The 16,418-nt window shown below is 44.5% G+C and overlaps 1 protein-coding gene and 1 pseudogene across 1 annotated transcript; both read left to right on the top strand.

Moving 5' to 3' along the window:
* The first annotated feature begins 892 nt into the window (after window positions 1-892).
* LOC113160958 lies at window positions 893-7,552 on the top strand (annotated as a pseudogene).
* A 2,066-nt stretch (window positions 7,553-9,618) lies between these two features.
* On the top strand, window positions 9,619-16,343 carry LOC113160957. Its single transcript, XM_026358423.1, has 7 exons — window positions 9,619-9,661; window positions 9,778-10,090; window positions 14,996-15,012; window positions 15,377-15,739; window positions 15,876-15,989; window positions 16,080-16,126; window positions 16,203-16,343. The coding sequence occupies exons 1-7, from the start codon at window positions 9,619-9,621 to the stop codon at window positions 16,341-16,343; spliced, it is 1,038 nt and encodes a 345-aa protein (XP_026214208.1).
* The last annotated feature ends 75 nt before the right edge of the window (window positions 16,344-16,418 follow it).

Genomic DNA, 16,418 nt, shown 5'->3' with positions numbered 1-16,418 from the left:
CAAAAACTGGGTTGTTCCTGAACATAGACACATTGAAAAATTTGGCACATAATAAAGCGAAATTGCCCTTCAAATCTTTTACAATTACTAATTTACAATTAGTTACTAAAATATTGCAATTTCAGGATCTTCTAGTACAACCTGTTCTCCCAGCCTAGAACCATGCAGCCCGATTAACCTTCATCAGAGAACAGAGGAATTGGTAGCCCCGTCCATTTGCCTTCACAAAGGATAAAGAGCACATACTCATGTTCCCGTGTCCTAAATCCAACTGAGCACCTACTGGACATGATGTGTCAGTGCATTCAACATTATGTACCACAACAGACTGTCATGGATCTCACTGATGCTCTAATTCAGGTCTGGGAGGAGATGCCTCAAGACACCATCCACTGTCTCATGACAAGCATGTGATGCCTGATGTTAAGAGACAGTTTCAGATTGATGTGTTCTTGCTTATCCTTGTCCTATGGATTGGAAGTTTACTCCAGACATTTATGTTGTCACCTATATCAATGTTGGTTATCGCCTAATTCTTCATCTAATTTACTAACGCTGGGTATATTAGCTCTGTATTCTGGTCCTAATGGTGCTGTCAAAACATTTAAGAGAGGACACTGACTGTAGTCTGTCAGTAGGATCTGTGCTGTTCTGTACTTGTGTTTCGTAAAACTGTGGCATGTATTTAGTCTTTTAAATGCAGTGTGAGTGTGAGTGAGTGAGCGAGCGAACGTGGACACAAAATGGACTGTCTGTAACAGGAAGCACACTTCAGAATCTGTATTCTGAGACAACCAATCAGACGCATTTGACAATCTGACCTATGATGACTATCTCACCGCCCTCTCTCTCTGAAATACCAAAAACTCTGCCAGCGAGAGACAATGTCAAGATGATCGTTTTGTGGGTGACACTGCTTACGCTCCAAGAAGCATGTAAGTGATATTTTATTTAAAACAAGGATTTTCTCAATAACAAATTAACAAATCATAGCTTTTCCACATTAGTTGATATTTCATGGATTGTACTGTATGTTTTCTTTTAATTCAGATGCACTGGCTCCGGTGGTCTCTGTTCAACTTGGTGAACCTGTAACATTCACCTGTGTTCTGCCTCAATCTGTGATCACCCGTAGAGAAGTTTACTGGTACAGGCAGAGCGCTGGGGATACTTTGAAACTAATGGTGACCCTGCGGAGCTCAAATAAGGAGTACTCAAAAGAGTTTTCAGAATCCAGATTCAAGGTAGATGACAATAAGGATTTTATTAGCCTGACCATTTTAAGTACAACTTACGAAGATGAAGGAATGTATCACTGTGAAATATCAGACTGGGCCACAACTCCTGAATGGACGGGAACATATTTGTTACTTAAAGGTAATAATATTATCTACTTTTATTAAGTTATGAAGTTGTAATTTATTTTTAATCCAGCCGTTTCACTTTGTATCACGTAATATTTGTGTTTTTTCAGTTGATCTATTTATTTCCAAATGTTTCCATTTTTTCCAGCCAGTGATATAAAAACTGTTTCAAAATCAATTTCACATGCACTGAATCTTATTTTGCTCCAATAAGTATTCTAGCATTTTATTTTGCTAGATTAAAAAGCTCCACATTTTCTAGAGCATAATGTCAAATAATGTGTTAAATTATGGGTCATCTGATACGGGCTGAGAACCCATTTTATTCACACAGTTTTTCATGATTCAGGAAACACATGCCAAATGTATATGTGTTGTGTACTGTACTTATTTCAAAATGTAGTGAAGGATTCAAAGTGTTTTATTATACAGGAAACAGTGAGAGGACATCAGACTATACTGTTGTTCAGACAGTCTCTGATCCAGTTCGTCCAGGACACTCAGTGACTCTCCAGTGTTCAGTCCTCTCTGACTCTGACAAGAAGACGTGTCCAGGAGATCCCAGTGTGTACTGGTTCAGAGCTGGATCAGATCAATCTCATCCAGAAATCATCTACACTGGTGAAAATAATGAATGTGAGAAGAGATCTGACTCTGTGAAGAGCTGTGTTCATCGCTTCTCTAAGAACGTCAGCTCCTCTGATGTTGGGACTTATTACTGTGCTGTGGCCACATGTGGACAGATTTTATTTGGAGATGGAACAAACCTGCAAATTGGAGGTAAATATATTATTGTTTCTACAATTGAACATGTATGTTCTACTGACATTTTATATAATGTTTCAAATTATCCTATTAGGAAGTGAATTCAAACATGTTCTTTGTTCCTCTTATTTCAGGAACCATGTGTTCACAGATGACCAGTACAATAATTTTTTTGTTCTGTGCTTTCTTGGCTCTAACTGTCCTCATTTGCACCATAGAGAAAAGCAAATGTGATTCTTGCAGTGGTAATAGAAGTTTCTTTTTATTTCACATATTTGACACATTTACAGTAAAACTACTTAATTTTTTCTAATTATTTTATTTATCTATATCTATCTTTAAATCTAATAATTTCTTGTTTTCTAAATATTTTCTGTTTCTAGATCCAACTGCTGTTGTGCTACAACAAAACCGTACAAGGATTCAACAGGTAAAATAATCATCATCATTATTCTCAGATAATAAAAGAGTTATAAAGCTTATTTAACTTTTTCCTCATTTATTTTTTCAGAGAGAAGAGGACATGAGGATTTATTCTGCTGTCATATTTTCCATGATGAAAACTGGTGGTAGAATAAAGGACACAAAAGCAGCAGAGAGAGCGAGGATTTACGCTGCTGTGAAGGCTTTTGGATTGGATAAGTGAGAAAGGTCCGTGTGGCATCAGTTAGTGCTGTGTGATGTAGTTGATGTTAGTCTGCTTAGAGCTAAAGGGTTTGTAATATGTAGTTTTTATGTAGTAGTGTATAAATAATCATTTGTCTTTGTGCAAATGTATAAACTTGAGTTTGACTAAGTTAGTAGATGGTTTTGGAACTGCATTAAACTATGCTGAATAAAGAAACTCCCACAAAGTGTGAGGACTGTCTTCAATGTAACATGGTAATTTTATCATAAAATGTTTAATGACGAAATTTATAAACTTGGATAAAGTTGGCACGTGATGTTTTATAGTGATGTTCTGTGAAGTATTTAGTAATGTTGAAAAAACTTTTTTTGCTGTTTTTGTTCTTGAAGCGATTTTTACTTACAGAGGACAATAAATCATATTTTCATTATGATTGAATATTGTTGCAATTCAAATTCTATTACATGCAAATACAATGATCAGACATTAGAAACAAGCATGTCAGCACTGAAATGTGCCTAGATTCTGTTCTCACCCAAGTAAAAAATATATGTTGAATGTCAGAATCTATATAAAAACTGCATAAACTGAGTTTTAAGAACAACTGTCTTAAGATGAGTTGGTGAATGAGGTCTAATTTATACTGGTACATTACCTCACATATGTAGTTATCTTTGCCCTGTATTACAACTGACATATTTTAATCTCCCAGAGCACCAGTGGTTATGAGGGACTCTAGAATCATTTCTGTTTTTGAATTCTTTTTGTTCATATTTTTTTCCATCAAACAAACCGGTCTGGTCCTCAGCTACCTGGTCTCACCAAGCCACAGATCGTACATGTGATTAAAGCATTTTAAGTCAAGATTACAACTTCTGCATTAACCCATCTTTGTACCCGTCACTTTCCCTCTAACCCAAAACTATTTGCTGCAGCTGACTACAGTGTTGACCATGTTTTTCACAGTCTGTTTTAGTTTGACCTAGTTCTGTTTCCAGGGACAAGACTGATCTGCTAACAAAACCCATTCAGCACCCTCAGGTGGATCTTAGTTTAGTTTTAAATTTACGGGATTTTATTATCCTGTAAAGGGAGCAGGAAATGAACGCGAAATGTTGCCCGAATAGGAGCAACCAAACAGTCGCACATGTAAAAACTATTTTCACATCGTACAGTTCATAATTAACTTTACTTCATGGTAATTAAGTCATAAATAACATCAAGAGAATTCATTATGCTCTAGCCACACAAAAGACCTGCCCTCTCGTCTCTCCTCTGTAATATAGGGGCTGGACAGTCAGAGAAATATCCCCATTGACAATCATAGCATTGAAACTTTGTCCAAGTACATGGAAACACAGCTAATAGATGTGACTTCTTTGGTACATTCAGTCAATTCAACTGGAAATGTGAAACAAGACCATTAAGGAAGATTGTCTGAAGGCCACAACCTAAATGAATTAGCAACTTTTCCTCTGTCTCTGCTGTCTCACAGCACTTTGTAAACAAATTCTGCATTTCTGTACAGTAACTAAACAATAAACAAAGCCACATACGGCAGACGGCGTCTCAGGCCATTCTCTGTCCAACTACTGAAGTTTTATGACTCAGAACCAGCCTGACTTTAAGCACAAGATATACAAAGAGGGTAAAGTGGTGAGGAGCATGTAGCTGCAAGATAGCTAAGGTTTTGTCATTCATTGTTTATAGATGCTCACATGTGTTTAACAATGAATATACATTTTATTAAAGATTTGAAAAGGTTGCTCATCCGTTAGTGGGTAAGTTCACACTTCAACACATTCAAGGTCACAATGACACCAGTTGATGTCTTTTAGTTTCACATTGACTGTTTTAGACTGAGAGAGGAAACCACTGTCAGGACTGCACGTTAGCACTGACCCTTACAGAGCCACTAGCATGGCCGATGACCTGTGTTAAATCTACAACATCCACATCGCATTAACAAAATTATCTTTATTATTTGATAAGACCAGAGGCGGTTTTAGACCCTTTTTACAGGCGGGCTAAAGCCCCCTGTCTGTCATTTTCCTCCTTTGCTGTTCTGCGTATTCTGCCCTCCTTGAATGTCGGTGTCCAGTTTTGCAGATAGTTAAACAGAGTTTATAGTTCATGGTGTTCATTTGCCTCCTGTCCTGATAAAATTATAATGAAAGCTGCTTAAAGGTGCTGGTTGAAATTTTATATATTTCAAATTAGGTTAGCTCATTAATTATGTAACAAGCGATCAACACAAATGTTGAAAATAGCTAAATAATATATTTATATAGTGTAACATATGTAATAGGTCACTTATGTCCATTTCTAATGTTCACTGCCAATATGTGAGAGGCAGTGAATGTATCCCCTCTCAGACCAATCATCATGTCCATTTTTTAAAACCTTATCGCCTTTGTTTTTTGTAACCTTAGGCTAATCTTCGTTACACTGACGTTCCCATGCATGGGCACTGGATATTGTGTTTTGAATAATAAACCCATAGCTTAAGTTGAGTCCTACAACAAAACCCACTGTAAGAGATATTGTAAATGCAGCACCGCCTCTGTTGACAGTCTCTGTGTTTACTGTAAGTTTGTTTGTTGTGCTTTCATGAGCTAATGTTGGAAACTTTTGGTTGACATATTTCCACTGGGGTAAGTTAGACACTGACATACAGAAGTGAAAAACCAATCAGATTGCTTTAAAATTGTTCCCGCCCATTTGATCGCATTAAGGAAATTCTTATCTATCTTACGATACGATGTAAACTCACTGCAGTCTCCAGTGCTAGAAGATGCTGGTTGCAATACTTTTACTTCATGTGCTGCAAATTGTGTGTAAGTATTAATATGAGATTTACTCCAGCTATATTAAGAATACATTTTCCTTTTTCATTAACATAGAAAATCCATAATATTGAGTCACTGCTCTGTTTTCATTTTATTTTCAGGTTGCACAGACACAGATCACATCTTTGACACAAAGACTGTTGATGTCGGAGATGATGTGACTCTCAAATGTACCCGCCAGATATCTCAAGGATATTTATTTTGGATCAGGCTTGTCTCTGGAACATTTCCTGAAATTTTAGGGAAAACTCTGTCTTATGATTATGGCAGTGTTGATGTGACTCGTCACATTACAGCAAAACAAGAGCCTGGAGAATATGTTCTGAATATTAAAAAAGCACAGCTTAACCGATACTGCAGTGTACTACTGTATAAAGGTGAAAAGACTCAACATGACATTTCTGAGTGGAACATTTCTGAGAGTCAAAGGTAATTATAGTAAAAACAGCAGCACAGATTTAAAAGTCAGTAGTCATTTGTAATATGCCCACCCTGTAATGTTCCCGCCAGAAATCAATTTAATATTTTTCGGTTGTGTGTTTTTCTAGGACCAGAACCTGATGTTGTTGCCGTGACCCAAGAATTTTCATCTGATCCTCTCCGTCCAGGAGAATCTATGACTCTCCAGTGTTCACTTCTTTCTAAATCTGAGGACAGGACATGTCCAGATCACAGTATGTACTGGTTCAGAGCCAGATCAGATGAATCTCCTCACAGTTTGATGTATGTTGATGGAAACACCAGTGACCAATGTGAAAAGAGTCCTGAGGCTCGTTCTTTACAGACATGTGTTTACAGCTTCTCCAAAAACGTCAGCTCCTCTGATGCTGGGACTTATTACTGTGCTGTGGCCACATGTGGACAGATTTTATTTGGAAATGGAACACAAGTCCACATTGAAGGTAACTCACCCTTATTATTGTTTGATTAGTATAATCAACATTAGCTGAAATATAATGTGTTTAAAAGTGTTTTTCTTTTTGCTTACTTTATTTTTTATTTCATATTTTATTACAATACAATTCTCTTTCCTCCTTTTTTTAGAGACACGTGTGTTGTCACAGACAACCGATGACTTATTTTTGCTGCTCTGTGCTGCTCTGGCTTTATGTCTGATAGTTATAACCTTCCTTGTTTATGCCATCATGAAAAAATCTTGTGGTTGTTGCAAAGGTAAGAAGAGTTCTATTGCAGTTTTTCCAAATCACCATCATTAAATTAACATTTATGCTGTATTCAATCTATAATATCATTCATCTTCTGTAGATGTAATATCTATTAAATAATTTAATAGAACATTTTTGATATTACATAGCTGCTGTTGATTTTCATGACCAGCAAAGTCAGCAGGTAAGAAATGTTACTTTCCCCCTTAGAAACCTTATCAGCAGTTTGTTTAGATTTGCATTTTAATTTAATGTCATTTTCAATCTCATTTTCTCAGAGAAATAAGGGATCTTTGGTTTATTCTACACCAGTATTCACCAGGAGAACAGCTGGCAAAGCAGGAAGAAGAAATGCAGAAGCCAAGGAACAGACGGTCTACACTGATGTCAGGACTTTAGTTACTTAATCTGGATTTATTTGAGTTTGCTATGTACACTATGTATATATGCATGCATGGCTTTCTTTTGAACAAAAGTTGCAATCACTGCTGTCTAGCACAAAAAGTCTTGAGTAACTGAATATTATATAGCAACTGCAACATTCTGAAACTAACAGGATGTTCAAATAATTTACTTGTTGTTGTTACATCCATTGTAAAGTTTTACAATATATGCTAATTTTCTACCTGAAGATCCTGTTCCTCATTACTGTTTTGATTACTATGTGAATGTCCCGTAACAAACAGAAAAACAAGCATTTTACTGTACAGACCAAATTAGAATAGAAAAAAACAAACACAATACACCAATAGACAGAACGAAATAAAACACTTCAGTTTATGTATTTTATTGTCTTCTTCTTCTTCTCTTTCTGCTTTTCCCATCAGGGGTCGCCACAGTGAATCATCCTTTTCCCCCTAAATCTATCATGAACATCTTCTACCCTATCATTAGCCAACTTCATGTCCTCTGTTAACACATCCATATATCTCCTCCTCTTGCCCTCCTGCCTGGCAGCTCCATCTCCAACATCCTTCTACCAACATACTCACTATCCCTCCTCTGAACATGTCCGAACCATCTCAGTCTGGCCTCTCTGACTTTGTTGCTAACTCAGGCAACGTGAGCCGTCCCTCTGATGTACTCATTCCTTATTCTGTCTAACCTGGTCACTCCTAAGGAGAACCTCAACATCTTCATCTCTGCTACCTCCATCTCAGCCTCTTGTCTCTTTCTCACTGCTACCGTCTCTAACCCATAGAGCAGAGCTGGTCTCACCACTGTCTTGTAGACCTATGTATTTTATTGTCTACACATGAAATAGTGTATGTTTTAGCAAATATTTAAAAATTATTTCAGATACAGGTGGCAGATTTAGACATGGGTGGGCAACACAACAGTGGATACCCCCTCTCCGTTCTGGAGAGGTCTCCCACTCTACAGTACTGTGCTACATGGGTAGGTGGGAGGGGTAAGGGCATGTCACTTCAGGGGTCCCTTATCGAAAGACACTGCTTACTTTGTACACTAATAAAATCAGTCACACTGAAATTGTCATATTGCCATTTCATATAATTGCTGGGTAGATTTCATTTGATAATGTAGTTGATTTTTATCAAGGAAAGCAAGAAAAAAAAGTAGTACCTCGACCAGGGCAGCATATCAGCTGGATCCGCCACTGACGACACTATAAAGCAGTGTGTGACCAAAATAAAACCTAGTCATTTCTTAATTTATTTTAAAAACATCATTAAATAAGCTGTAAGAAAAGGTCACTGTGAGCAGGTGATGCAGAGTGTAGTGAAAAGCTGTGTGTGTACTTGCTGTTGTTTGAAAGAGAGGTGTTTGTATTCTTTAGGTTAATGTGTGAACTGAATGTATTAAAGTATTACAGGAAGGGAAACGGTACAATCGGTGGTAAACAATAGACAGACACATTGAAAGATTTGATACGTTATAAAGCGAAATTGCCTTTTAAATCTTTTACAATTGGTCACTAAAATATTGTTAGCTGTTCCAGGAGCTAACTATGAGCTCTATTTCAGTCACATTGGTGGTAAGTAGAGGGTCCAGCCACGGTGCTAGGCTGAGAGAACAGGTTGGACTAACCTGTGCTCCCAGCCTAGCACCATGCAGCCCGATTAACCTTCATCAGAGAAAACAGGAATTGGTAGCCCCTTCCATTTGTCTTCACAAAGGATAAAGAGCACATACTCGTGTTACCTTGTCCTAAATCCAACTGAGCACCTACTGGACATGATGTGTCAGTGCATTCAACATTAATTACCACAACAGACTGTCATGGATCTCACTGATGCTTTAATCCAGGTCTGGGAGGAGATGCCCCAGGACACCATCCACTGTCTCATGACGAGCATGCGATGCCTGATGTTAAGACACGGTTTCAGATTTTTTGTGTTCTTGCTTATCTTGCATCAAACACAATCTTTACTCTTTTAATGCTGCTGTGTGAAATTTCGTGGCGACTAAGTTGAATGGATTGGAAGTTTACTCCAGACATTTATGTTGTCACCTATATTAATGTTGGTTATTGTCCAATTTTTCATCTAACGCTGGGTATATTAGCTCTGTATTCTGGTCCTAATGGTGCTGTCAAAACATGTCAGAGAGGACACTGACTGTAGTCTGTCAGTAGGATCTGTGCTGTTCTGTACTTGTGTTTCGTAAAACTGTGGCATGTATTTAGTCTTTTAAATGCAGTGTGAGTGTAAGTGAGCGAGCGAACGTGGACACAAAATGGACTGTCTGAAACAGGAAGCACTCTTCAGAATCTGTCTTCTGAGACATCCAATGAGACGCATTTGACAATCTGACCTATGATGACTATCTCACCGCCCTCTCTCTCTGAAATACCAAAAACTCTGCCACCGAGAGACAATGTCAAGATGATCGTTTTGTGGGTGACACTGCTTACGCTCCAAGAAGCATGTAAGTGATATTTTATTTAGAACAAGGATTTTCTCAATAACAAATTAACAAATCGTCGCTTTTCCACATTAGTTGATATTTCATGAATTTGTCCTGTATGTTTTCTTTTAATTCAGATGCACTGGCTCCGGTGGTCTCTGTTCAACTTGGTGAACCTGTAACATTCACCTGTGTTCTGCCTCAATCTGTGATCACCCGTAGAGAAGTTTACTGGTACAGGCAGAGCGCTGGGGATACTTTGAAACTAATGGTGACGCTGAGGAGCTCAAAGAAATCTGAGTACTCAAAAGAGTTTTCAGAATCCAGATTCAAGGTAGATGACAATAAGGATTTTATTAGCCTGACCATTTTAAGTACAACTTACGAAGATGAAGGAATGTATCTCTGTGAAATATCAGACTGGGCCACAACTCCTGAATGGACAGGAACATATTGTCACCGTTTCGGCCTGGCATCAGGCCAAGCTGAGGATTTCCCTCACTGCTCCACCTCACTCTCCCTCTGGACTCCGCCCACCAGCCCATTCTCTCCCTCTGCTCACAGCAATCAGCTGAACATTGGACTCACCTGTGCCCACTTTCCCCTACAAAACTCTCCTCAGTCCTTTTCCCCTCTGTCAGTTCGTCGTCGTTCCCAACCTGTCTTCAGCGTCGCTCCCAACCCGTTTCCCGTGCCTACAAAACCTGCCTGTTCCTGCCTGTCCTCCTCAGACCTGTCTGCTTCCCCCCTGGATTCCCTGGACTTTGTTCCCCCTCTGAACTCTGGACTGTGTTACCTGTTTTTTCCCCGTGAGTGTTTTCCTGCCCTTGTGCAGTGGTTTTTGTTTCATCCTTTGATCCCTAAGTTGTGACTTTGTTTTCGTGTTTCTGCATGTTTTTGTAGTGTCGGTGACACCCGCCTTAGTTTCCCTGGTTTTTGTAGTGTGTTAATAAATCCTGTTTAAGTTCATTCCTGCCTCGTCCCCCTCCTTAAATTGTGACAGTACGAACTGACCAACCGCGGCCATGGATCCCCGTGATCCCTTAAATGGCCAAATAATACTTCCCCCCTGCCCTTGTTTTGAGCACTACGGGCTTTTTTCTGATGCCCTGCGGGCAGAATACCTGGACCTGCACAGTGCAGCTGACTATCTGTTCAAATGCCTGAACACACCTGGAAACCTGGAACACACCACAACCATCATCAGATTAGCCGTTAAAACCCTGACAGAAAAGGACTTCCTCATGTCATACACAGAATTCAGAAAACTCAAGGACCTTATCCTGTCTCACCTCAAAACCTTCAAATCCCAGAAATCCTTCCACCATGAACAATCCAATCCAGACTCCCTGGCCTCCCCTGCTGTTAGCCGGCCTGTTACTCCATTAGCTTCACCTCCTCCCAGTCACGACCTCCCCACTCAGCCAGCTCCACTCAACACACACACCTCACCTTCTCCCCTGACGCCCGTTGCCCTGAGTCCTGCAGAGGCTCGGGACATCTACACCCAGCTGAAAGCTCAGTCGGCCCCAGGACCGGACCTCTGGGCCTCCAGCGAACCCGAGAACTCGCCATACTGGGGAACCCGCCTTGCTCTGCGGGTTAGCGCTCCCGAGGACGGCCCTGCTAAACGCCGCCGCTCACGTCGGAGACCGAGAGCTTCACCGGCCCCCGGCTCTGCATCGTCCTCGGCTCCTGTTCCAGTCTCCTCTCCAGTCATCACGGCCGCTCCGGCTTCCGCTCAAGTCATCACGGCCGCTCCGGCTTCCGCTCCAGTCATCACGATCATCACGGCTTCAGCTCCTGCTCCGGTCATCACAGCTTCAGCTTCTGCTTCAGTTCCTGTCACGGCAGCTGCTCCAGCTTCAGCTTCTGCCTCAGCTCCTGCCTCCGCAGCTGCACCAGCTTCTGCTACAGTTCCAGTCACGGCAGCTGCACCAGCTTCAGCTTCAGTTCCTGCCTCCGCAGCTGCACCTGCTTCAGCTTCAGCTTCAGCTTCAGCTTCAGTTCCTGCCTCCGCAGCTGCACCTGCTTCAGCTCCAGCTTCAGCTTCAGTTCCTGCCTCCGCAGCTGCACCTGCTTCAGCTCCAGCTTCAGCTTCAGTTCCTGCCTCCGCAGCTGCACCTGCTTCAGCTCCAGCTTCAGTTCCTGCCTCCGCAGCTGCACCAGCTTCAGCACCAGCTTCAGTTCCTGCCTCAGCTCCTGCCTCAGCAGCTGCACCAGCTTCAGTTCCAGCCTCAGCTCCTGCCTCAGCAGCTGCACCAGCTTCAGTTCCAGCCTCAGCTCCTGCCTCAGCAGCTGCACCAGCTTCAGCTTCAGTTCCTGCCTCAGCAGCTGCACCAGCTTCAGTTCCAGCCTCAGCTCCTGCCTCCGCAGCTGCACCAGCTTCAGCTTCAGTTCCTGCCTCCGCAGCTGCACCAGCTACAGCCACAGTTCCTGTCACCGCAGCTGCTCCAGCTTCAGCTTCAGTTCCTGCCTCAGCAGCTGCACCAGCTTCAGCTTCAGTTCCAGCCTCCGCAGCTGCTTCAGCTTCAGTTCCTGCCTCCGCAGCTGCTTCAGCTTCAGTTCCAGCCTCCGCAGCTGCTTCAGCTTCAGTTCCAGCCTCCGCAGCTGCTTCAGCTTCAGTTCCAGCCTCCGCAGCTGCTTCAGCTTCAGTTCCAGCCTCAGCTCCTGCCTCCGCAGCTGCACCAGCTTCAGCTTCAGTTCCTGCCTCCGCAGCTGCACCAGCTACAGCCACAGTTCCTGTCACCGCAGCTGCTCCAGCAACAGTCACAGTTCCAGTCTCCTCCGCAGCTGCACCAGCTTCAGCTTCAGTTCCTGCCTCAGCAGCTGCACCAGCTTCAGCCTCCGCAGCTGCTCCAGCTACAGCCACAGTTCCTGTCACCGCAGCTGCTCCAGCAACAGTCACAGTTCCAGTCTCCACCGCAGCTGCTCCAGCAACAGTCACAACAGTTCCGGTCTCCACCACAACAGCTACTCCAGCAACAGTTGCAGTTCCTGTCACCACCGCCACCACAACAGCTCCAGTCCTTCAGTCCACATCCACACCAGCTCCAGTCCTTCAGTCCACATCCACACCAGCTCCAGTCCTTCAGTCCACATCCACACCAGCTCCAGTCCTTCAGTCCACATCCACACCAGCTCCAGTCCTTCAGTCCACATCCACACCAGCTCCAGTCCTTCAGTCCACATCCACACCAGCTCCAGCACCGGTCTCCACCACCACAACAGCTCCTGTTTTGTCTCCCCGTCCTGTTTTGTCTCCCCGTCCTGTTTTGTCTCCCCGTCCTGTTTTGTCTCCCCGTCCTGTTTTGTCTCCCCGTCCTGTTTTGTCTCCCCGTCCTGTTTTGTCTCCCCGTCCTGTTTTGTCTCCCCGTCCTGTTCTGTCTCCAGGCGGGTCGGCGCAGAGGTCGTCGACGCCGTCTCCTCAGTCTCCGGGCGGGTCGGCGCAGAGGTCGTCGACGCCGTCTCCTCAGTCTCCGGGCGGGTCGGCGCAGAGGTCGTCGACGCCGTCTCCCCTGTCTCCGGGCGGGTCGGCGCAGAGGTCGTCGTCGCCGTCTCCCCTGTCTGTTTTGTCTCCCCAGCCTCTCCTGTCTCCAGGCGGGTCGACGCAGAGGTCGTCGTCGCCGTCTCCTCAGTCTCCAGGCGGGTCGACGCAGAGGTCGTCGTCGCCGTCTCCTCAGTCTCCAGGCGGGTCGCCGCAGAGGTCGTCGTCGCCGTCTCCTCAGTCTCCAGGCGGGTCGACGCAGAGGTCGTCGTCGCCGTCTCCTCAGTCTCCAGGCGGGTCGACGCAGAGGTCGTCGCCGCCGTCTCCTCAGTCTCCAGGCGGGTCGACGCAGAGGTCGTCGCCGCCGTCTCCTCAGTCTCCAGGCGGGTCGACGCAGAGGTCGTCGCCGCCGTCTCCTCAGTCTCCAGGCGGGTCGACGCAGAGGTCGTCGTCGCCGTCTCTCCTGTCTGTTTTGTCTCCCCAGTCTGTCCTGTCTCCAGGCGGGTCGATGCAGAGGTCGTCGATGCCGTCTCTCCAGCCTGTCCCGTTCATGCCGCCGGAGCATCCGCCCGGCGCTCCTCAGCCGGCACTCCAGACGCCGCCGCCGGAGCATCTGCCCGGCGCTCCTCAGCCGGCACTCCAGGCGCCGCCGCCGGAGCATCCGCCCGGCGCTCCTCAGCCGGCACTCCAGGCGTCCGCTCCTCAGCCGGCACTCCAGGCGTCCGCTCCTGGCAGCCGGCTCTCCAGGCGTCCGCTCCTGGCAGCCGGCTCTCCAGGCGTCCGCTCCTGGCAGCCGGCTCTCCAGGCGTCCGCTCCGCAGCCGGCTCTCCAGGCGTCCGCTCCGCAGCCGGCTCTCCAGGCGTCCGCTCCGCAGCCGGCTCTCCCGGCGTCCGCTTGGTGGTCCTGTAGCTCTTCGGTCCTGCTCGCCGGCCCTCCTGCCGCCTCCGGGCCGTCCGCCCGGGGCTCTCCGGTCCTGTTCTCCGTCTCTCCTGCCGCCTCCCGGTCGTCCACCCGAGGCCCGGCTTTCTGGTTCGTCGCCTCTTCAGTCCTGTTCGCCGCCTCCCGGCCGTCCGCCGGAGGTCCTGCTGGTCTGTCTGCCGCCGTCCGCCGGAGGTCCTGCTGGTCTGTCTGCCGCCTCCCGGCCGTCCGCCGGAGGTCCTGCTGGTCTGTCTGCCGCCTCCCGGCCGTCCGCCGGAGGGCCTCCTGGTCTGCTGCGCCTGGTCCCTCCTCCGGGCCCCCTCCTCCCGCCCGTCTTGGTGTGCTCGCCTTCCTGGTTCCCTCTTGGGCCGTCTGGGATCCGGCCCTTGGGGAGGGGGTTCTGTCACCGTTTCGGCCTGGCATCAGGCCAAGCTGAGGATTTCCCTCACTGCTCCACCTCACTCTCCCTCTGGACTCCGCCCACCAGCCCATTCTCTCCCTCTGCTCACAGCAATCAGCTGAACATTGGACTCACCTGTGCCCACTTTCCCCTACAAAACTCTCCTCAGTCCTTTTCCCCTCTGTCAGTTCGTCGTCGTTCCCAACCTGTCTTCAGCGTCGCTCCCAACCCGTTTCCCGTGCCTACAAAACCTGCCTGTTCCTGCCTGTCCTCCTCAGACCTGTCTGCTTCCCCCCTGGATTCCCTGGACTTTGTTCCCCCTCTGAACTCTGGACTGTGTTACCTGTTTTTTCCCCGTGAGTGTTTTCCTGCCCTTGTGCAGTGGTTTTTGTTTCATCCTTTGATCCCTAAGTTGTGACTTTGTTTTCGTGTTTCTGCATGTTTTTGTAGTGTCGGTGACACCCGCCTTAGTTTCCCTGGTTTTTGTAGTGTGTTAATAAATCCTGTTTAAGTTCATTCCTGCCTCGTCCCCCTCCTTAAATTGTGACACATATTTGTTACTTAAAGGTAATAATATTATCTGCTTTTATTAAGTTATGAAGTTGTTATTTATTATTAATCCAGCCGTTCCACTTTGTATCACGTAATATTTGTGTTTTTTCAGTTAATCTATTTATTTTCAAATAAATCTTATCATTTTTTGCTCCAATAAGTATTCTAGCATTTTATTTTGCTAGATTAAAAAGCTCCACATTTTCTAGAGCATAATGTCAAATAATGTGTTAAATTATGGGTCATCTGATACGGGCTGAGAACCCATTTTATTCACACAGTTTTTCATGATTCAGGAAACACATGCCAAATGTATATGTGTTGTGTACTGTACTTATTTCAAAATGTAGTGGAGGATTCAAAGTGTTTTATTATACAGGAAACAATGAGAGGACGTCAAACTATACTGTTGTTCAGACAGTCTCTGATCCAGTTCGTCCAGGACACTCAGTGACTCTCCAGTGTTCAGTCCTCTCTGACTCTGACAAGAAGATGTGTCCAAGAGATCCCAGTGTGTACTGGTTCAGAGCTGGATCAGATCAATCTCATCCAAACATCATCTACACTGGTGGAAATAATAAATGTAAGAGGAGAACTGACTCTCTGAAAAACTGTGCTTATCGCTTCTCTAAGACCGTCGGCTCCTCTGATGCTGGGACTTATTACTGTGCTGTGGCCACATGTGGACAGATTTTATTTGGAGATGGAGTGAAAGTCGATGGAACAGAAGTCCACACTAAAGGTAAATGCATCATTCTTCTTTCAATGAGGATATCTGAACCTTTGTCAGATTGAATTATTATTTTCCATTTAAAATCAACAGGTTGTGATAATAAAATCATTTACTTCTGCTCATTGTTTCATCCTTTATGTTTCAGAAACCAACATGTGGTCACAGACGACAAAGACCATAATTCTTCTGCTGTGTGTTGTCTTGGTTGATCTGATTGTTACAGGCTTTGTCTTTTATCTCATCAACAGTGGTAGAAATGGTAATAGGAATTTTACTTCTTTATACCTCAATAGTATTACAACTACTGCACTGTGTTTTTTACTGATAAATATTCTGTTTCATGCTCCAGCTGATGTTAACCCGCACAAAAAATGTGGTGGTCAAAAAAGTCAACAGGTAAAGTATTTAAACATAGGATTAACTTCAGAAAATGAAGGTTTGTAACTTATTTAATTTTGTCTTCTTTTGTTAGAGACTTCAGGACATGTGGGCTTATACTGCTGTCATCTTTACCATGATGAAATCTGACAATGGTGGAAACAAAGATGTTGCAAAAGTAGAAGACAGAGCAAGAATCTACACTGCTGTGAGGGCTTTTGGATTACACCAGTGACGTTACAGCTCTGCTATTAGCTTTCACTGCACATATAATGGTGTATTATTGTTCTATTTGTTTATTTTCTACCCA

This window comes from Anabas testudineus, chromosome 10 (assembly GCF_900324465.2).
Source record: "Anabas testudineus chromosome 10, fAnaTes1.2, whole genome shotgun sequence".
Classification (NCBI taxonomy): Eukaryota; Metazoa; Chordata; class Actinopteri; order Anabantiformes; family Anabantidae; genus Anabas; species Anabas testudineus.
The sequence above is the reverse complement of the archived record's forward strand: the minus strand, read 5'-3'. Positions and strand labels throughout refer to the sequence as shown.

Coding starts and splice junctions, on each gene's coding strand:
- LOC113160957 (XM_026358423.1), top strand. CDS start 9,619: ATGATCGTTTTGTGGGTGACACTGCTTACGCTCCAAGAAGCAT. Junction 9,662..9,777: donor GCTTACGCTCCAAGAAGCAT/GTAAGTGATATT, acceptor CTTTTAATTCAG/ATGCACTGGCTCCGGTGGTC. Junction 15,740..15,875: donor AACAGAAGTCCACACTAAAG/GTAAATGCATCA, acceptor TTTATGTTTCAG/AAACCAACATGTGGTCACAG.